The following is a 22,640-nucleotide window of genomic DNA, read 5'->3' as shown; positions in this document are numbered from 1 at the left end:
AGGTGGTAGGACGGGCAGAGGTAACGAGGGTAAGAACCTCACTTGGAGAGAGAGGGGAGAAGGAGGTCAGTGTGTGGGTGAAGGGAGGGTCTGGTGACCCAGCGGTGAGTAATTTCTAATGTTCAGCACTGTGGCTGTGGGATGGTCTCTGCCGTCCACTTGATTGAGAGTTATTTTCTTATTTCTTTTAATGTATTTTGGCTATTTTTAAAGTTATCGTTCTTGGTGTGGACAGCCTAAACAGTCTGTTCTTGATGTCTGCTGGTACAACTTCCTTAATAAGGGGTTCTGGCTTAGTAGTTTTTATGGTGGCCATTACACTTGTGGGACAGGCCGCCCTTTAATCATTTTAGTGTTCTTGGTGGTATTTAATCATTTGTCTGTGTGTGCGTTAATGCTCCAGGTGACCCTCAGAAGTCGGTGCAGGACCAGCTGCCTCTCATCGTCGGCTCGGCCTCCGCGGGTCTGGTGGTCATTGTTGCGTTGGTGGTCATTGCTGTGGTCTGCCTTAAGTAAGTGTTTGATGTTTTACTACTCAACTACATGTTTCATTTTATTCGACACTGAACATAGAGGCTCATTAAACTTTAACATGCTTTCAAAAAGAGCTCTGCCAGAGAAAAAAAAATGGAGAGTCTCTTCCTGGCAATCTGAGATTTCATCTGATGGTCGAGTTAGATATTAGTTTAATTTTCGGTAAGTAGACAGGGTCGAGACTGATGAATGTGAATGTGACTTTTGTTTGTGTGTTGCTTGTTTACAGGAAGCAGCGCAGCGGCTCGGAGCTGGAGTACACGGAGAAACTGCAGCAATACAGTGAGTCCATGTGTTCAGCTCTTCTGGTGATGCCAGTACAGTTAACCAACTGATTCAATCAATTATCCAATCACCTGATTGAGTCAGAGAAACATTTTAAATTTTTTTACAGAGGAAGTCCAGACCATGTTGTCTTCCTGATTACTGTAATAGACTACTTTGTATATGTGAACTTTATTAGACATGTTGTTTGGACATGGGAGTGGAATCTGCCCTGTAACCTCACTCTCAGCCGGAATGCAAATTCTTACCAAAAATGCCAAATGAAAACATATAAATAAGAACAAAATATATAAATAAATACGAAAATGATTAAACCAAAAATATATTCAAAAAACTACTGCTACAGATAATTGACCGATATTAGATAAGCAAAAATCGGCAACTTCATTGATAATTGGTAAATCGTGGTTACATATAATAACAAAAATCTTTAATAAGGAAATCGTTGGTTTCTAGACTGACAGAAAGATACCAGCTTTGTGTACCTGCAATGGAAATGTTTTCATTATTTTGTGACATTTTATACACAAGCGACAATTCGATCAATCAAGCAAATAACAGGCTAATATCGTTTTTCTACATTTGCCATGTTGTTTTCTTTGTCTAGATGATAACATTTCTTATTAATTTTTTCCTCTCAGTTTCTCCGGGTGTCAAAGTCTACATCGACCCATTCACCTACGAGGACCCCAACGACGCCATCCACGAGTTCGCCAAAGAGATAGACATCTCCTGCGTGAAAATAGAAGAAGTCATCGGTGCAGGTACACCTACGCAGCTTGTTTTTGTCCGATAAGCTGGGAAAGGTCTCAGGTTTATGAATCATTTATCTGAGCAGGAGGGTGCCATAGAGCCTCGAGGTCTGTTCTGTAAGAGAGTCCTCTCTGGAAGAAGGGTTAGGATTCAAAGAGTGCATGAGAGCTGTTGGTGGGAAGGATTGAAGTAAAAGTCTCCTCTGAAGCTCTTCCCCCTCTAGTCTCTGTTTTTTTTTCTTTCTCTCCAGTGGCATGTTGTGTCCTAACATCACTTCAAATGACAGTCTGCTCCTGCTCGTTCAATCTTCCTCCTTTTTTTTTATCTTTCTTTCTCTTTTTCTCTCCCCTTATAAACACTCCAAGACACCATTCGCAAAACACCCAAGTTCCTGGTCCGTCCCCTGTCTCCCTCCACCGCTCCCAGGTTCCACTCTCACTCGATATGGGCCACTCCCTCTCTCCCCAACATCTTTGACCCCGGAGCCCCCGGCCTCTCCTCTTCTCTTTTCTAATACCTCTCCCGCAGTTGAAGCCGACCCTCAACTCTTTCAAAAATCAGCTCCTTCACTCCCGAATCTGACCAGTAACGTTCCCTCTCCCCGCACTTTTCCCCACCCCCAACTTCCTCTTTCCGTCAACCCTTCCTCTGATCACTCAACCCCTCTCCCCCTCCATCACCCTCACCCCCCCACACCTTGTTCTCTCAAACCCAGGTGAATTTGGCGAGGTGTGCCGCGGACGTCTGAAGCAGGCGGGTCGCAGGGAGATGGTGGTGGCCATTAAGACGCTGAAAGCCGGCTACACCGAGCGGCAGAGGCGGGACTTCCTGGGCGAGGCCTCCATCATGGGCCAGTTCGACCACCCCAACGTGATCCGGCTGGAGGGGGTCCTGACGCGGAGCTGCCCCGTCCTCATCATCACGGAGTTCATGGAGAACGGAGCACTCGACTCCTTCCTCAGGGTGAGCGTCACAACACCTCCGACAGAGAACATTACTTTGTGTTCCTATCAAAGCGGAGAGGAGCGCACACACACAGAAAGTCACTCACGACACCTCTGCGTTATCAGAATGTTTTACTCTCTTTTTAAACACCCCGAGGCGTTTACTTGCCGGCTGATAGAGATTAAATGCGCAATATACCGCCTGGAGACAAGCATGGTGTCTTTGCCTTGACGTGACTGAGTGATGCTGACAGGAGCTCCAATGCACAAACTCCTGGTGGATAAACGCCACACGGCAGACCTTTGGATACGTTTGCTTCAGTGTATTCGAGTCTTTGTTCAACTACAGAGCACATTACTGATCAGAGATTACGGTTCAGACCATCCACCTACACAAAGCGCTGAACAAAGGCAGGATGAGAAATGAGGTGTCACACAGTACATTTAAAGCTGCGTGGGGGCTATTACGTATCATTTACGTTTAATCAAATGTGTTTTTCTGCGTGGCTGCACTGTAAAGAAGTCTACTTACTGTAACAGTTAGGCTGGGTGAGGATACTTAATGCTGCTGGTCGATCGATTGCCAAGCTGCTGGAACAAAAAAGCAGTTCATCTTTAAATGGTGTACGGCTACCGTTTCAATAGATGATGAATCCATGATTTTGATGAGCCTTGACATTGCCTCCTGTCTGGACAAAAAAAAGCTTAATGGCAAAATACATACAATACCAGGGCTTGGTATGTTGTCTGATATTTTTTTATACTAATTAGAGCGGCAACAATTAATCGACTAATTGATTAGACAAGTATTTTCATTATCAATTTATCGCTCAAGTAATTTCAAGCAGAATGTCTGAAGATATCTATAAAAATATCTATAATATGGAGATGTTGTGCTTATTTTTGTTATATAACATATAACCGTGAATATCCTTGGGTATTGGACTGAAAAAAACTGTATTTAAAGAAATATCCAAGGATCTTGAATACTGTTTATGAAAATGTTCACTATTCTCTCTAATTTATTTATCTAGAAAATGTTCAGCAGATTAATCAATCACTTATTAAAATACTTAAATGTACAAAATATAAAGTAGAAACGGGAGTCATTTGAACGACTTTGGTAAATCCTTTATACAACATACATTTACACGCTAATACAAAGAAACCTATTTAATAACATGACTTTGCCTGAACAAAATGCAGTCCAATATGAGTTAGTTAGTTAAAATACAAACAAAGATTAAGAGCCTTCAAAGCTAAATATTACTACTTAACTGCAGAGCTCATTCATTCATACAGATAGAATAGAAATGGTAAAAGGCTATTTTTTTAATGTACAATCCTAGGCTTTCACCAACTAGCAATCCAACTATTGTTGAGCTGGTGGAGGGGCCAACCTTTACTATAGTTGTAAGCTGCAACCAAACAACCTACTTACTGTGCCTTTAAATAATGTATACACAAATGTAACTCCCTAGAATGTGTCAATAGTTTTCTTTTTTCCTCAATTCGTTTTTAGCAACAAAAACATACAGCATATGTTACACTGCTATGTTTTAAATCACAACTGTGGTTTATTGTATTCTCTCACACAAAAACTAAAATGTAACACAAGGGCTGAAAAGAGCCTAAAACATTACTTTTTTTTTCTTAGACTGAGAAAGCTCATTTGCAATCGCTCCAACCATTAATTTCATTTTCAGTTAATCCAACTAATATCTAGCCAAACAGTCAGTTATCAATCATCCTGTTTATGAGAAGTCATTAAATACATCTGAGAGTCCAGCCTGAGCCTCTTCCTGCTTCTCACCCACTCCTCTCAGTCAGCTGTCCCACAAATAACACAACGAGTCTGCGGCCTGTGCTGTCCTCACCCCCGCTCCCGCCACTTTCACACTCCTCTGACTCAGACCAGCAACCCTATAGAGTTAACTCACACACAGACACATACACTGTCCATGTGTGACACACACTCTCTACTGCAGCTCTCCAGAGACATGGAAACACTCCCGTCTAAACGACATATGCACATGTAGAAACATCACACACACACACACACACACACACACACACACACACACACACACACACACACACACACACACACACACACACACACACACACACACACACACACACACACACACACACACACACACACACACACACACACACACACACACACATACACACCCACACACACACACACACAGACACACACACACACACACGGCTTTGAAGGCCTGCTATGAATCACGCGTGTTTACACTTCCATCCATTCCGGCTTATTTGCTGTCAGACTTCATTGGACTATGCCGACTACAAAGCAGAATGTTTATGCTTTTGTCATGTCACGCCTTGTGTTCTGTGCTGTGTAGTCAAAGAAGGGATTGATTAAAAAAGCAAAAACATTTATTATCAGGTCATGAAAGCAGTTTGAGCCTCGCCCAATCCATCTTTTTTTACATCAGCTGATTGTGTATTGACATTCGATTGATTGGTTTCAATTCACACACATCAGGCTTCCCGTGAGGCTTCGGCACGCTGGAGTTCTGATTTATTACTATGTGGAGTTCATCCCACTGTGTCACGCTTTGCAGGCGTGGAGAATTGTAAATTAAACCCTGAAAGCCCCTAATCTCACATTTGTTTCATGCTTCTCAAATGTTAACATAAAAGGGCACAAAAATCCTACAAAATCAGGCACTTTAAAAACGAGAGAAGGCTTTGAGTGACATGCCATTCTAATTCCATCGACGGGACGATTTCGCTTTAATGTTCGCAATCGTGAAAAATGCGAACAAAGCACTGCGCTAACATCCGTGCGCCGCCTGTACCTGGTTTGTTGCAGAGTGGAAGCAATAACCCCCTGCTGTCGTCTGGTTCTGATTCCAGCTCTGAAGCTCCCTTTCTGTTGTCTGTGTGTCGATATAAACCTTTATGGGTTTAGCAGGACACTAAAGAGTCTAATTAATCAGCTAATTGGACAGCATGCGTGAAAAGGTCAGCTGTCAGTGAGTGTCAGGAGCAGCCGTGAAGCGTTATGACAGATGTCATGTTTATGTGGCCTCAGTGACTGATCGGCTCTCTGGTGCCTCATCCTTATCTCCGCACCCTCCACTTTGCAACACATCCCCATTTTTCTTTCCAATAACCGCATGTTTTCTCTATCTCCCGCTGTGTTCCTGCAGCTGAACGACGGGCGCTTCACCATGACGCAGCTGGTGGGGATGCTGCGTGGAATCGCCGCGGGGATGAAGTACCTGTCGGACATGAACTACGTGCACCGAGACCTGGCCGCCCGCAACATCCTGGTCAACAGCAACCTGGTCTGCAAGGTTTCCGACTTCGGGCTGTCCCGCTTCCTGGACGACACTTCAGCTGACGCCACTTACACCAGCTCCCTGGTGAGGGCCTAATTCAGCTCGTTAATCCCCTACTTGTTTCACACGTGCATAATGGATGCATGTGTGGCTGTTCATGTGTGCCAATATTTGCGTTAGTTGTTTGAAGTCTGTATGGCTTTTTGCTAGAGGTGGGGGAAATACATTCATAGGGGAATGGAATTATCTGCAAAGATTCGGATTGCATTTTTGTTTTTTCCTACAAAAGAACCTTGCTTGAACATAATGCTCCTTACAGTTTTGTAAAAAACTAGTATCGTATTATAAAATACATGTTTTGTTTACAATTTACATTTTTATTAGCCGGTTTCTCAGCAATAAAATGCATCTAGCCTATGAATCGAATCATTGGAGAAAAACATTTTTGATTCATAAGATTCGGAACTGTTTCATTATTTCACCAAAAGCATTTTTGTGTTTACCTTTAAAATAATCTAAATGTAGTTTATAATGCCATTGCCACAGGCATCCTGCACAAAAATACAGTTCATTATCTTTGAAAAAAGTTAAAAGGTGTTTTAGCTGCCAGCCTTCAAATTGTATTTATGTCAGAGGCAGAAAAAAAAAAAATGTATACTAAGAAAAGAAAACAATTAAAAAAACAAATACAAAAAAACAGACTGTTCAAACCAATCCATATTTAATACAATCTGTAGTTGATGCCACCCCCCTGTGTGTGTGTGTGTGTGTGTGTGTGTGTGTGTGTGTGTGTGTGTGTGTGTGTGTGTGTGTGTGTGTGTGTGTGTGTGTGTGTGTGTGTGTGTGTGTGTGTGTGTGTGTGTGTGTGTGTGTGTGTGTGTGTGTGTGTGTAGGGAGGGAAGATTCCTATCCGGTGGACGGCGCCAGAGGCCATCGCCTTCAGGAAGTTCACCTCCGCCAGTGACGTGTGGAGTTACGGCATCGTCATGTGGGAGGTGGTGTCCTATGGGGAGCGGCCATACTGGGACATGAGCAACCAGGATGTAAGTTAGCCAGATAATGTCATGGTGCAAACATGAACCTATAGAAAGTGGGTCAAATACCTGGAGGCAATCGGGAGGACCCTTGAAAATGTTGAGGCTTCCATGTGGTCTCAAGTGTCAATCAACCCCAAAGAGTGTTTCGAACATATTCTAATGAATATTCAGGAGGTTTTATGTTTAAGTTAAGTGCCGGCTGAGAGCTTATTTTAATTTCCAGCGGTACACATTGGACCTGGGCCCGCTTTACTTTCTTTATCTCCTCATTGCAGAGGCTGGTGCAGCTGTGTCTGTGTTCTATTTTAGAACTATTCTATTTTTTTTTTTAAACCACTTTATTTACAGCCCTAGCCTGCCCACCCTCTACAAATCCATACTGCAAAGCCTCCCTCACACACAAAGGCAAACTCGGGAAAATCCTTTTTTTTCTGCTTTTTTAACGGGCCGTTTTACCTGTAGGCTATCTGCACTGCACAGACATTGTAACTTCAGCAGGAAAGAAAACGAAATCTCTTGCTTCCTCCTCCTTGAACAAAGCGAAGCAATGCGCACACCTCCACTTTATTCTCGGAGGAATAACTCTGTATTGTGCTTCAAAAAGCGAGTTGTAACGCTGATAGCAATAAAGGGAAAAAATGGAGCTCGAATGAAAAGAAATGCCAGTAATGTATGTATAACTTTCATAACAAAACCCACATGCAGTAATGAAAGCATCAAAGTAGAAGCCCTCTATTGTTCCCAATAGCCTTTGTGCCACAGTCGTCGCTCAATAAGCTACAGAGTCAACAAACGCGAGGTATAAACAGAGGTGCTCGCCGGCTGGAAGCACGACATAAAAATCAAAGGACAAACAGCAGGAGAGGGGTGCAGCAGAAATGTTTTATTGTTTCCAAATGGCATTTATTTTATTGTTGTGGGGAGTTCAAACCCATGCCAGCTTATGGAGGGAAATGCTGTTGCTAGGCGAAATCAAATCAATGCTCCAACATTTTCATCCCCCACTTATTGTCTCTCCTATCAATCATGCCAGTTTTGAAGTGATAACTTTGAAAACACTTGAGAATGTTATAAAGATGCTTAAGAGAGATTGGAAAGTGTGACAGCATGAGCTGAGAAACTGTCTAATGTGGGACAGAATACAGTAACTGGGGATTATTCTTCCACCACACTAACAAAGGCCAAACAGAGAGCTTAACACAAATGAGTCAGAGACAAATGTTATCACTTTGTAAAAGCAACACATGAAAGTTCTTTGAATCCTACCCACATTTTGACTTTTATGTTCTTGGTATTTTTAACTATATACTTCAACCGGATGAGGAAATGTAATCATTAGACATCTGGATCTTAAATTATCATACGAACAAGCTGAGCAAACATTAGCCTTTAGCATGTAGCTGCTCCACCCTGTGTCCCCTGGGAAAACAGTCATGTTTATCATGAACCTTTACTTTAATGTTATTTGTCTGTTTGTTTTGGCACTAAGGAGACGTCTTTGGATAGTTTCGCTCCTGGTAAAAACCTCCTGAGCATTGAAAAATGAAAAAAATGCTAGAAAGACTTACTGAATGATAAACGCCTATGCTAGTTTGCGATGCCACCAACCCCAACTTTACAAAAAAAATGTCTTTTGCACTATAAGCAATACAACATTTAAATATGTAGTGATTAAAGGGGAATATCATGTTAATTTGAACATGTCTGCATACTTAGCCATGCTGGTTGCCTATGGATGGCAATTTCATTCGCCGACTTCAGTCGAAATACCTTAATAGTTATTGGATAGATTTCTGTAAAGTATTTTTCTGATATTTATGGTCCCAGAGGATACATTTTCATTACTTTGCTGATCCTCTGTCTTTCCCTCAAGGCACAAGAATAACGTTGACATTTATGGTTTTAGGTAAAAGCTTTTGTCAGATATTTGATGGATTAGCTATAAATAGTTCCCAAGCCCGGGTATAAACCGTTTTAACTGTTATGATTTCTCTAGTCTTCTTATGGTCCTTCATCAGGTTCCAGTGTTGCAACTCCCTTGTTTTTGGTGTGGAGTAAAAAATTAAATGTATTTGTATTATTTATATATTTATGTTCTGCACTAATTAGCTCAGTGCTTCTCAAACTTTTTTCAGTAGTGTACCCCCTGACCGACCCCGAACATTTTTGATCGAAAAAGCCCATACAAAATCATTCCAATATAGTGATGTTCCCTCAGTGTCTGATTTATTAACTCCTTCATGCATTCATTATATTTTCATTTCATTGTATGCATGAAAAAAAAATAACATAACGACCTTTTTCTAAACTGATTTTTCCAAGGAGTTTTTCAACTGAAGTAATATCTGTTTAACAAACCAATGAACAAAATGATATATTATGCAAAACTATAAAATACAATACACACATTTGACATGTTTATATGAGGACCCCCTTGGTGGTTCTAGGAATATTTTACATAAAATTGTGTTTTCTATTTAACTTATTGTGCTAAGATTATTTTTGCAATCATGAATGGTATTTTTTTAATTAACTTTTTTTAGTTTTTTTAAAATCTCACGTACCCTCTGCAGTACCCCAACGTAATTAACCCAGTAAATATCAGCATTTTTATCTTGAGCATGTTAGCATGGTTATGTTAGCATTTAGCATCGGTCTACAGGGACTATTAAGAATGACTTCGACATATAGTGGTTTAAGTGAATTGTATTGATGGCTATTGAAAGGATTAGCTTTCGATGTTCAAGGTCCCCAAATGCACGACCCAGAGACAAAGTCTTGAATGTAACAAAATGTATTTTTAATTCCAAAGATCAGGTAATCCCTCTTAAGTACTAGGTACTGGCATAAACAAAAAGTGCTCACAAGGAGGAAAAAACTAGGCATAACAAAAAGAGAACTTAAGAAAAACTTAAGCCTACAAAATTAACAACAAAACAAAACCTGACATGAGTGAAAGTGATCCTTTCTGAGTTGAGGCTTGGCACGACAATTCGGGGAAACTTATGGCGCATTTCCACTGCAGCGGGTAGCCCCGTTTAAGCGTCCTTAATCGTCCTTAAGCGGCCAGGCCAGTATTTGGTGGCCTTTCCATATAGCGTAGCACCGGCTAGCGGGTACTTTTTCCCTCTTTTTCCGGCTCCATAAAATCGTGGTTCTATCAGGCCAGCGCCAGGGCCAGGGCTGAACTAGTGACGTCAACACTCTCGACTGCTGATTGGTCAGAGAGAATCGTCACAAGATCGCGCGCGAGATCATCTCTAGCGTCGCATATATATCTAGAAGCAAGCTTGCAGCATTTTTATACACAGCATTTTTCTAAACGGAGGAGCTACAAAAATGGCAACGTCAAAGAAAAGCACACCGTGGTCGACCGAGGAGGTGACGACGTTCCTACATCTCATTGGGGATGATAAAATCTAGTGGGAACTCGACGGGAGCCCCGCCTACACTGCGTTGCTACCCCAGGTCCTAAACTGTAATGGCAATGCGCCACGGCCTCAAATGGCCAGCGAGGCAGCCCGAGGCTTGAGCGAGGACGCTTAGTTACGCTTAAACGGGGCTACCCCGCTGCAGTGGAAATGTGCCAAAACAAGACGAACTGACACAGGACAGAGGAGAGACAGGACTATTAAAACAAGAGGTGAGTGGGAACAGGTGGAAACAATCAGGGGCGGGGCAGACACTGATGATGGAGGGAAAAACACACAAGGGGAGGAAGAAAACAGGGCCTGAAATGAAAGACAAGAGGTAGGTACAAAATAAAACAGGAAATGGAAAACGAGACATGACAATAAACACAGAGACTGACTAGAGATAAATTATCTAAATAAACAGGCATGACCAGATATGAAAAAACACGAAATGACAGACATACTGTAATACATAAACATAACTAACACATTTGACGAGACTCAACAGTGCCTGCAGCACGTCTTTTTGTCCGGTCGGGTCTTGGAAGACTGGAAGCTATGTGGTTCATAAAAACAAATGTTCACTCAATATCAAGCCACAATTATTGTTTTTATTTCAAATCGTATAATATCGAACTTTTTTTGCCCAAAATAAATGGGGCTCAGAATACTGAAATATGTATTTTTTAAATCTTTTTTTACCTTCTAATTTGTTATTCTTTTCTAAATAACACACTGTTATTTACTCAACAATAACACACAACTATCCTTGTTTTTATTTATTTGTTTAATTCTATAATATCAGGCTTTTTTGCCATCCGTCAGGAACTCAATTTCAAAATAAAGTCACCGTAAACAGACGTAGGCGATACACACCCACTGAACTGATTACCCAAGATCCTCAGCTATGGTTGAAGCTCGGTGATTGGATGTTTTAGCCGCAATGCACTTTGGGATATGGTGTTAATCCCCCCCCCCCCCGCACTACACATGCTGGCTATTGTTCTACGTAAAAACAATAATTGTGGCTTGATATTGGGTAAGAACATGTTTTTATGAACCACACAGCTTCCGGTCTTCCAAGACCAAACCCGGAGAAAAAGACGTGTTGTAGGCACGAAACACATTACCAATAGAAATACATTGCTTTTAAAATCGTTCTGTGTGACACGAAAAAAAGGGGACAATCGTGTTGGTGAACACAAATCAATAGATTAAATGTTGTGACTATAACACGAAATGCCGTGAGACTGGGTTGACTATTAAGAATAACTTCCTGTCCCTCAGGTGATGACGGCAGTAGAGCAGGACTACCGGCTGCCCCCCCCCATGGACTGCCCCATGGTGCTGCACCAGCTGATGCTTGAGTGCTGGATGAAGGAGAGGAACCTGCGGCCCAAGTTCTCCCGCATCGTCAGCACCCTGGACAAGCTGCTCCGCAACGCCGCCAGCCTCAAGGTGGTGACTAGCACCTACTCAGGGTGAGGAAGTAGCTTTCTCACATGCTTATTGTTAAGCACTGAGCATTGTTCTCAAACTGTTTTTGTTTCATTGAAGTGAATGGATAAAGGTTTCAATGCCAATGGAAAGTGTTTCCTTTTGGAAATGTGTTTTATCTTAGCTCTTGTTAGAACACCAAAGCAAATAACCGTTGCCATCTTGGCAGTGATATTTAGCAACCTCTCAGACACTCTTGATTTACTCACTGTGGGTGTAAAGGGTTGTACCAAATGGATGTTGATCTTCAAAAGAATCTCAGTTAACAACAGCAACCAACATTTATAGTAAATGCAGAAGCATGTTGGAAAATTGTTGAGATTTGCTAGAACTTTGATCATAAAGTCAGTAATGTATTCCTTGCAGTTTATTTTTGCTGTGGGCGGACTTGACAGCTGCTACCTGTTATTGAAAATATATGCATTTTTCTGCTGGGTTTTCCATATAGTCACTTTTTAGGTTTTTTCCACAATAACAGATGAACAGTGCAAACACATGAAAGGAGTGATGCAATTCTTTCTCTTTCACCTTATGTGAAATTGTCACCCATATTGTATTTGGCAGCTGTGAAGAGCATGGTAAAGACTCCTCCTGGTGCCTCTGGGTTTTTGGAATAAGATGTTAAAGTTAGAAAACATATATAAATATATGGCTGTACTAAAAAGAAGCATACCGAGGTTCGTACTTGTTGGGTTAGTTTTGTTTTGTGCTTTTGGTTAATTCTAGAGATTTCTTTGAAGTGAATGTGCTGACAGACGTCTGCCTTTTTTCTCCGAAGCTTCCTTTGAAAGTGTTGTTGACTTATTCATAGGTATGCTCACATTTACACGTTGTTTTTCAACTTTTGTTTTTAGCGCAATGGCTCCAAACGCCCCGACCAATTTTTACTGACGTGTTTGTTCTGAATTTTGTTAGCCTGGCATTCAGTATGATTAGTGCTGGTAGATCCTGAGCTCTATAGTGATGTATATTTCATCAAGAGCACTTCCTCATCCCTGACAATGCCACCGTTTCCTGTTTCCGACGGGCACAAAGGAAGAATTCATACATACGGCATCAGGGTCTTGTGCCAGCTCCTTGGCTCTCAGTCTCACTCCAACAGAGACGGCCCCAGGGCGATCCCTCTGCCAGCATTTGGGCTCAGCGAAGCTAATTGTGTGTGGAAATGTAATGGCTGACCTCGGTTTAATTCCCCCTATACTTGGCTGGATGCTGGAATTTAGGTGATAGGACAGACAGAAGCCAGAGCTGCTGATGTGGAAAAGCAGAAGGTGATGAAGTGTGAGTAATAAGGGAGATTGAGGAGAAGCTAAAAGAGAGGAATGTGTTTAATTAGGTTGCTAATGAGCTTTTTAATGCATCAGGGGAGGGCGCGCCCAATGCTGAGCGAATTGTGTGTGTGTGTGTGTGTGTGTGTGTGTGTGTGTGTGTGTGTGTGTGTGTGTGTGTGTGTGTGTGTGTGTGTGTGTGTGTGTGTGTGTGTGTGTGTGTGTGTGTGTGTGTGTGTGTGTGTGTGTGTGCTGATGTTATGCTATGTGTCGCTGTATGCAGATCATATGCCAGTGATTAATTTATGGCCTCATCTGTATGCAGCAGAGACGGCGGCAGAGGAGGCGGGAGATAGGGTCGTGTTGTCGGATCACGGTTTAGAGAGCGTCTCCCGTGTTCTCTCGTGTGAATGCTCACTCCCACTCACCTGCCATTGGCTGCTGGCTGATTTTGGGGCAGATAACGGGAGGGAGGGAGAGGATATGAGACGCGGCGTATCTCTGCAGTATCTACATCCTTAAAAACAAGGACGCTGGCCGAGCAACAAAGGACGCACGGAGGCTGTTTCCCATGATAGCTAAGAAATATGTTGCATTTTTTATTAAAACTATGAAATGAGATGGGTATATTTGGCTTGGAATTAGTTTTTTTTTTACATCTGTAGATCAGGACATTTGTCTTTTTTTGTTTATAACCAAGAGGTCTAAGGTGCTGGCGATGTTCTATGCAGCACTCAGATGGATGGGACCTTTATCCTCCTTCGATGAGAACACTTAGCGGTGTAATAATGAGCCTTATCTTTTGTTTCAAGTGGATGTGAACCTGTTGCTCTGTGTTGGCAGGGACCTGCTGCGGCTCGGAGGCACTCTGCCGGGACACAACAGGAAGAGTCCGGACAGCAGTCAGGAAATCGTTCGGCAACAGATGAGCCAAACTCTCCCCATCCGGGTGTGATCTGCTGCGAGAAGAAAACTGAAAACTACCTAAAACTCTATCCTGAGGAGCCTGATGTAAAATAAAGAGAAGATAAAAGGATAAAAGAAGTAGGACCGTTTTGGAGATGTGTTCTCAACTGGAGATTTAATGTCAGTTTAAAGAGAACTGTCCATTGCAGTGTGTGTGTTCATTACTTGACACTTTGTTGACATAAAGCCAAACTTCCTATTGCCCCCTCTCAGGTTGTGTTTGCATGTCTGCATGAGTTTTTATGCTGGTTGGGAATCAGTCTTTCCTCCCCCCCCCCCCCCCCCCCCCCCCCCTCACATCTGAGGAGATACAACAGTGCCAAGAAGAAACAAATGTTGGCTTAAAAGGAACTTTTAAGACAGCTCAACATCTGTAGACCTTCAATCCAATCAACCTTTTTCTTTTTTAAACCCAACCTGTTCTTTTTTTTTGCTTTTTTTTTTTTCAGGATAAAAACGTTTCATCTGCTTCCTCTCAAATACTGTCTTCCACATGTACCGGGAGATTTACAAATCTGTACAAAGCATCCAAGTCTTCACACCGTCCTTCTGCGCGGGGACATAACTGACACTGTGCGGGACACGTTCATGTGCATGCCAAAGTGGAATCTTCTTTGTGAGAAAAGTACAAACAAGTTCCACATTAACCGTTTGCTTTGGTGGCATCTTTGCTGTACGGCCTTTAACGCGTTTTTCCTAATCTCATTTGGTTCATATATACGCATTGTTTTGAATGCTAAGTTATTATCGCAAAGAGTTGTTTTTTTGTGTGTTTCTTTCTTATTACGAGAACTGGGGCTTAACTTTTTTATTACAATGCTTGTTTTTTTCAACCAGACAGACTGAATGAGTGAATATGTTCTGCTCGGACAGAATACTTCTAAATGAAAAGCGCCTGTGGTCGTGACGTGTTGTAAATTTTACTTTGGCGATTTGTTGCAGGTCAGTGGGAATTACAAAGGTCGTCATCCAGATGATAGCTTGGTGACCTTAATGTTGACCTGACCTAAAACACCCCTGTAGAAAGAATCATTCATTGGTTTATTTCTCCTGACATGTGTTTTCTGCAGCGTGCCAGCTGTCAGCGCAGTTCCTATCTAAATCAACTGCCTGTATATAATACTATATTTCTATTAGACCAGTCAGCTCAGCATTTACAACCATCTGGCCTGATTCTGGCCTCTCTATGACCCTCCTTTATATGCCTGTTTGTTTATTGTCGAGGAGCAAACACATGGAGGAACTGCAGTCTAAATGGTCATTACATATCTGAAACTATATGTCCCAACGAAAGAAGAACAATGTGTGTCTGTTAGGGCAGACTTTTTCCTGTGCAATTAAAAGGTGTATTAGATTGTAAAAAGAAAAAAAAATGGCAGAAAACTAGAACGGAAAATAAGCATTTCTCTTTCAGTATTTTTACGATAATCATATGCAAATAAATTATTAAACGGATCTCTGGTATTCTTTTTGATTTGTCGGCGGGTTCACCAGGCTGGAGTTCCGGGTCTCCTCTCATCTGGCCGAGGGATGAAAAGAGAGGGAATAGCAAGTGTGTTTTACCTCCTTCCACAGCAGCTTCGGGTGGACTCATTAAGATATAAGATTAATCATAGGGCCAATTAGCCAGACCACAGGACTATTCTGGTCGACTTCAGTCTCTGTCGCTGCTGGAGAGGCTTCAAGGAGGCGAAGTTAATCTGGCTTCACACCAAATGTCAGTGTCGTCTGGCTTTAATCCGCCAGCCAGGACCCAAACCGGCTCTCTTTCCGTACCAGTGCAGATGAGTGAAGCTGTCACCTTCTGTTTCTATTGACTGAAAGGGAGCTCTTCTGTCGGGGGGGAGTCTTACCTACCCTCCCTGCTCAGACAGCAGCTGCAGAAACGTAATGAGTGCTGATGTGGTGTTCTCTGCATGTTCTCTAATCATGGCTGCTGCTCTCACAGGATGTACACAAGGTCAGGCCACACTAAGGTCTCGTCAAGCGCACAGATCCAAATGAGCAATTTACACAGACTCAGAGCCACCGAGAGCCATTCTGCTGAGCGACCCACCAAGCGTGGCATTCATCACGAGTGTCAAAGCTCTGCAGTCAGACTGGAGATACATGTAGGGCCATTTGCTTTGGTTTTTCCCCAAATGTTGTTCTATTTTTCACAAATTCAGTGTCTTCCGTTTGAAGTTTTCGGAATTCCAATCGTCACCTTTAGATCGTAAAATTGAGAGTCTACTTATGTTGTAATGAAAAACGGTTCAACAAGTAAATAAGCTAAATTTGATATTTAAAATAACTCATTGTGATTCTTTTTTACTTATATTGCAATTACAAAAAAGGAGGGATTTATCATTTGTGCATCTTTATTCTCATTATCAATTAAAAATATAAATGTTCAGGGTGTGATTTGGAGCTGTTCTAAAAATGTTTGTTGAGTCTGGATTACAATTTGTGGGCTGGATATCTCCTCAATTCCACAATACCTTATTCAAAATGGTATTTCAACTCATATTTTGGCCATTAACAAATATTGTGCATCATCCAACATGACAATGCGCTATGTCAAGGTCAGGTCATGTCAGGTCAATCCACTCGTATATTACAACACACACTACCAGAATCTGCCAGCAACAGGAAAAGATTTCAGGGAAGGAAAATGTCTGTAGTGCAAGTAGTATTTACCAATCACTTTTGAGCAGGCTTTGGTTGGCTGGAATGCAATCTTGATACCTATTGGCTATTGTTCGACAAAGGATTTGGCTTTGAATGTGATAGGAATAAGATTGTAAAATTGCAACATATCTCCCAACTTCAACACTGGACTTGCATTTTCAAGTCAATGGTTGGACTGTAAAAGCAAGCATTGGAACAGAAAAATAGTTCTTAGCCCAGACACCTGTTGGCTACATCTGAACCCCAGAAATATTGCTCCTGCCTCAGGAGGCTTACCATCATCAGACTGAAAGCTGATGGATTCTGGCATTGATCGTATGTTGGCTATACTTACAGATTAGTTATTCTCCTGATATACTACTCTTAATAATCAATATTACTCTGCTCTAAATTGTTGCTAATTTCTCAGTTTTATTGATGGATTAAGCCTTCTCCAAGGGCCTCTCCAACCTCACTGTGAAGCTTGTGTGGAGGGAGTAGCTGAAGCTCGCACTTGGATAAACACCGACACAGAGAGCAGCAGAGAGCAGAGTACCTGAAAATGACACAAAAAATAAATAATCTTAAAGCCATCCAAATTTCATCGATTTCATGATTTTCCGTGTTTTACAGTTTTATTAGCCCATCAAATTCCTCAATTCCTTCCGTGTTTTTCCGCATCACGGAATTCACAGGGCACTGGATAATTGCTTCGCGGTTGCATATCTGCTGTATCTGTTGATGCGAGACAAGAGATAAAAAATGCTTGGCCTTGGTGGAGAATATAATGCGTACCAGCCTGCTGAGGAGGAAGTGTTCCGGGGAAAAGCTGTATTTTTCCATTTTGAAACGGACCAACGTTTTAATGAAGCTCTGAGAGGCAGGAGAAGCCTGTTCTAACCACGCTCGCTCTGTTTACCGTTGCGTCCGAGATCTGACACGATGTCAAAAGTGATATTTTGCATCCTGTTTACCATTAGAGACTTGAAGCGTATCCATTATTGCGGCTCACTGCTCACCAGAGAAACCCCTCGCAGACCCCTATCTCACAGAGCGGGATGTTTTTCAACGCCGCCTCTTAAAGATGATACAAAATGGCATCGGACCTAAAGGAAAATATATCTCATTATTGCATTACAGTCCATTAAGTGATGAGAAATCAGCTGCGACGGGCTCTCACTGAGGTTTTAATGAGCGTGCTTGGTGGAGGGAAAATCGAGGAAGTGATGGCACGATGACAGACAGTTTTTATTTCACGGCTGCTGGTTGCCCGTCAGTGACCAGACCATCGGCGGGTTAGCGTCAAATCCCTACTTCCCCAGAATGATCCCTACGATTAGTTTGAGCTTAACAGAAAGCCTTATACTGGATGTACACAACCAGCCAACCAAAACACATAGGAAGAAAAGACACATCAAATGCAAATCCCCCCTCCCCGCCCCCCGACACTTATACACAGATCTGCAGGATTGGCAGTGATTTGTCAGATTTAGCTGCATGTACTCGTGTAGTCCCTCTGAATTCACCAGTCAGTTTTCTTCCAAGCTCAAAGCACTCATTTGCCATCCTGTCCAAAGCAAGTTTAGTGCCTCCAATTACAGGGGGGTCTGCAAGCAGGCAGATTTGGAGCGAGGAGGCTTGGCAGGAGAGTTTGCTACGCATCAGGGCCTTTTAACAGAGTAGTGATTTGCTGCTGCTGCCGGTTGCTGAAGCTGCCTGCGCCGGCTCATCAATGGAAAGCTACCCTCTTTATGGCGAGGCGCATGCAGCACTAAGCCCAAACTGTGGGGAGAGACACAAAAATATCAGACTTTTTTTTTAAAAGAACGACCGGCTCTTCTGCACTGGAGGAATTTCTGCATCTCTGCACCGCAAGCACAAATGGAAATCAAAGTCTTTTCAGCAATAATTTTGTATGTAAAAAAATGGGCTGTATTTTAATTGAATATTCTAAGATACTGCACAGCAGAGTGATGCTGCAAAGGCAGCAAATGAAGGAAGGCGAGATAGCTGCAGTTATGCTGAAACATGTGATACGGTGCATTGAATATATTCTCTATCTGCCGTTTTTACTTGAATCAGCTTTGATTTTGGAGTTCATCCATCTTTAAGGTTCACTATGAAGCCTTAAGATTCCTACGAAATACTTTCAAAGTGGCAGATTGCATTGATCCATATTCATATCACTGATAATATGCAGCATCATTTTGCACATAAGGACCCTCTGCAGAACTTTCCACATACAATATTAACTACTGCAGTTGTACTTTACTTAAAAACTGCACATCATATAGGACCCATTGAAGACATAATTACATTTCCCTATTCACAGACTTTAATTGAAAATTGTGGTTAATTTCCCAGTTTTCCCATGATTTTACTGTAATTCTTTAATTCAGAATACAGCCACCCGCTCTGAGACATTCTTCTTTTTAATCCAAATTAGTGGATTAATTTAGCTTCTTCTTATAACCAGATTATTGTAATCTCGTTAAAGATAATCCCTAACCCTAGTCTTCAAGTATTATATCAGCGAAGCAGCTGCCACTAAAAGCAACCGTAATCAGGACTAATATAAATATAAATGTGAAGCTGCAAACGATCTCATTAAAGAAATACTCAATTTCCCCTCAATTGATTTGTTCGCATTTAATTAAAAAACCTGCAACACAAACACCCTTGCGCACACACAAGTAAATACTGCCTTGTAATTTAGCTCTTACCTCCCAGCACTTTCCTCATAAAAGCCCCCAGTGTTGCAGGGACTGATGATTAGCATGACAGTGCACTTTGTGCTCAGAGGCTTCCCTGTGCACTGTCTCCCTCTCTGCAGAGTGTGATCCATTAAATGGCCTCCAAAGCCCCGGACATTGATTAACGGGTGTCAGTGCCCTGTTGGATTTGAAGGACAGGATACTGCATTAGAAAAGTGCCTCTGGCCTTCCCAAAGACTAGAAAGAGGAGTAAAAACCGCCTGACTCTAATCGTTTTCACACTTCCGTACAAAAGCAGAAGTGTAAAAATGACCATTTGCCTTATTACCGGGGGGTTAGGTGCCAGACTATTTCTTGGCCGGGGCCTAAAGTGCATGGAGTTGGCAAAGAAATAAAGAGCTGGATCTTTCAGGAACAAAGTAACAAAATGTGTTTTTGGTAATTTGACATATGTTCCAACACTAATAGCTAAATACCAAGCCTGAAAAAACTCAACAGTATTGGGAATGGTTTATTCCATTTGTTGATAAGGTTGGTGCTCATTTTCATATGGTCTTGCATTCAAAATGTTAACAAAACAAAAAGGAAAAGCATTCAAATATACTAAAAGTACCAAAAATAGAAGCACTCATCATGCAATGTCCCATTTCAGAATAATATAGCTCATGTTATTTTATTATTTTCACTGTATAACACAGTTTCAGGTTTCAAGTCAGTGTTTTCCCGATGCTGTTTGGCTACGGCTACCCTAACCCTAATGCTAAAGCGCATATGTTTTACTAAATTTAGGATCCAGACATCCAATCACTAAAATTCCTAATAGGCTTATAATATTGAGTTTAAAACAACCAAGTGAATTGCAAAAATGTAGCATAACACTGTATAAGAAGTCAATGTATGATGCCAACTCATGGCCAATGGGATTTATACGTTGTGTATTACACACTGTTACGAAACACTTGGGATAACTTGATAACACAACTCAACAAAAAATATAACAAAGGTTGAGTTCATTTTGACATTTTAATGCAGAATTGTCACATATTATACTGTACTTGAGTATAGCTCAAGTACCTCAACATTGTACGTAGGTACAGCACTTGAGTAAATATAATTTCTAATATAGTTTTTTACTGCTCAGTTTCAAACTAACACACTGTAAAGTGTAAGGCTTTAGAAGTGTTGGTAGATTGGTTTTGTGACTGTTGCATGGAGCCAAGTGAGCTGTTTCTCTCCACTCTGAACTAAGCTAAGCTCTAGCTTCTGGCTCTGCATTTGACCCTACCTGACACGAGACTGGTGTCATTTTTCTCACCTAAACTCTCGGCGAGAAAGCTACCACGCTTTATTTCATCAAATCTCAAACTGTTCTTCACGGTGACAGGGCGAGGATGTGACATTTCACAGCTATGTGTGTGTTGGTCGAGGAAGCCATGACTGTCATGTCGCCATGAGGTAGAAAAAAAAACAAGAAACAATGTGACACTCTCCCTTGAACACCGTGAAAATAAAGCAGAATCCAGCCTGCCGCAGCTTCTAAAGGAACACATCTGACTGCCAGTGTGTGTTTCAAAGCAAAGCAGTGAGCTCTTGGTGAAAAGAGGGGGCCAACAGAGATCATTAGCATGCATGTGAATGGCTTAGAAAGAATGAGAAGATTATGCATTTGTATGTTTGCTGATGAGATAGAGGGGTTTAGGGTCCCTCAACCCAGTTTGAATGACAAATCCGCACCAGGGGAGGGGAAAGGCCACGGACAGAGGAGAGCAGGAAGAGGCAGACTTTAGGCTTTTGAGTAAACCTAGTGGGGGTGTGTGTTGTGGCAGATGTCTCAAATTGAAAAGAAAAGAAGACCAAAGGGATCGGCGGGCTTAAGTCCTGTCTTTTTTCTAAATCTGCAAAGTATCTGTGTGGAGCATCGCGCCACTGGGGCTGCCAGTCAAAGTTTTTGAGAGGTTGTTTTCAGAGCCCTCTCTTGTTTTGGCCTTTGGAGCGTGTTAGCAACATGGCCGTGAGTGAAAAGGCTTGGCCGGCTGTCTTCAGGGACTCTGCTCTACATGTGGAGGGCTTAACGGTTCGCTGGAAAGATGAGGAGAGACAAGAAACAAAAAACACTTCCTCGACGTCCGAGCTGAAAGCCAGTGTGTTCTGGCGCCTCGTTCCGTTAGCGGGGTCAGCGCCGCTGATGTTGACAGCGATGTGTGTCACCGCCGCTTTGTAATTAAATGGGTGGAGGTTGTTTGACTGGAATGCAGTGCGATCTCTTTTCATCAACAAAGAGACACACACACCTGCACACACACATGGATTCTTATCGCCTGAAACTACCTGTATACTCGAAATAAATGGCCTGCCAAGCATTTGATGGGTTGGCTAGAAATCCCAAATGCTTATAGTGCCTTGGCTGCTTTGAAGTAATCATCCCCATGGTAACACCTGACACCAGCTATTCATCATGCAGCTCATATAAACTCCAGCATATTCACAACAACACGTCACACAGTCAACTTTTCATTCCCGCCGATGAAAAATAGCTCCACAAAACATGTCTGTGCATGGTGATGCGTTCAAAATCAAATCCCCTTATTAGGGCCGAGCCGCATGTCGGCTGCCGGGACGTGCAACTTGTCGCATCCCATCATGCACTTCCCTCCGCATTAATTGTCAGTCGTTAGAGTTAATATGACAGGTGAAAGTGAATTTGTCGAGATGACTCTAATGTGTTGCCATAGTTTATATCAGCCGGTGAAGCGTGTGGCGTCGGCGGATGAATATTCAGGAATCACAGCCTCATTTAGCATCAACACAAGCAGAAGCGGAAATTATTTGGCTTTAAATTAAACGAGGTGAGGATGCTCACATAGCACAAATACACCAACTGTATGAAGCTGTTATTTTGTTCTCCTCACTCGCGCTGCGGTTCTACCATCTGTCAGTGGTATTGATGTTTCTCACAGAGAGCTACAGGGTTCAGGATGGAGGAAAGGAGTGAGAGTGAGGAAATATTTGTGAGACGTAGACACACACAACTTTCATCACTCCTTCACACCGAGTCCTGGGGCACCTATAAACACCCGGGGGTTTTATTTTAATGCTGGACTGAAGGCAATTTTAGTCGGTGGTGCAAGAAATGGAATACAAAAATGAGGTAGGGTGAAAGTAAAGTGCAAGATAAGGCTGTCATGATATCGGATTTTAACAACACGATTATCAAAGCCAAAATAATTCACGGTAACGCCAATGTCTATAGAAAA

The 22,640-nt window shown here is 42.1% G+C and overlaps 1 protein-coding gene across 1 annotated transcript in view; it reads left to right on the top strand.

The window, feature by feature from the left end:
- The window catches only part of LOC307019898 (ephrin type-B receptor 3-like), a 37,388-nt gene extending 21,910 nt beyond the window's left edge, over window positions 1-15,478 (top strand). The window contains 8 exon segments of the mRNA XM_079650999.1: window positions 404-512; window positions 764-816; window positions 1,461-1,583; window positions 2,288-2,535; window positions 5,711-5,926; window positions 6,736-6,885; window positions 11,580-11,773; window positions 13,901-15,478. Of these exon segments, the coding sequence (XP_079507125.1) occupies window positions 404-512; window positions 764-816; window positions 1,461-1,583; window positions 2,288-2,535; window positions 5,711-5,926; window positions 6,736-6,885; window positions 11,580-11,773; window positions 13,901-14,012 (1,205 nt within the window). The 3' untranslated portion in view covers window positions 14,013-15,478.
- Window positions 15,479-22,640: the final 7,162 nt, after the last annotated feature.

The sequence above is a fragment of the Notothenia rossii genome, assembly GCF_949606895.1.
Source record: "Notothenia rossii genome assembly, chromosome: 9".
Classification (NCBI taxonomy): Eukaryota; Metazoa; Chordata; class Actinopteri; order Perciformes; family Nototheniidae; genus Notothenia; species Notothenia rossii.
The sequence above is the reverse complement of the archived record's forward strand: the minus strand, read 5'-3'. Positions and strand labels throughout refer to the sequence as shown.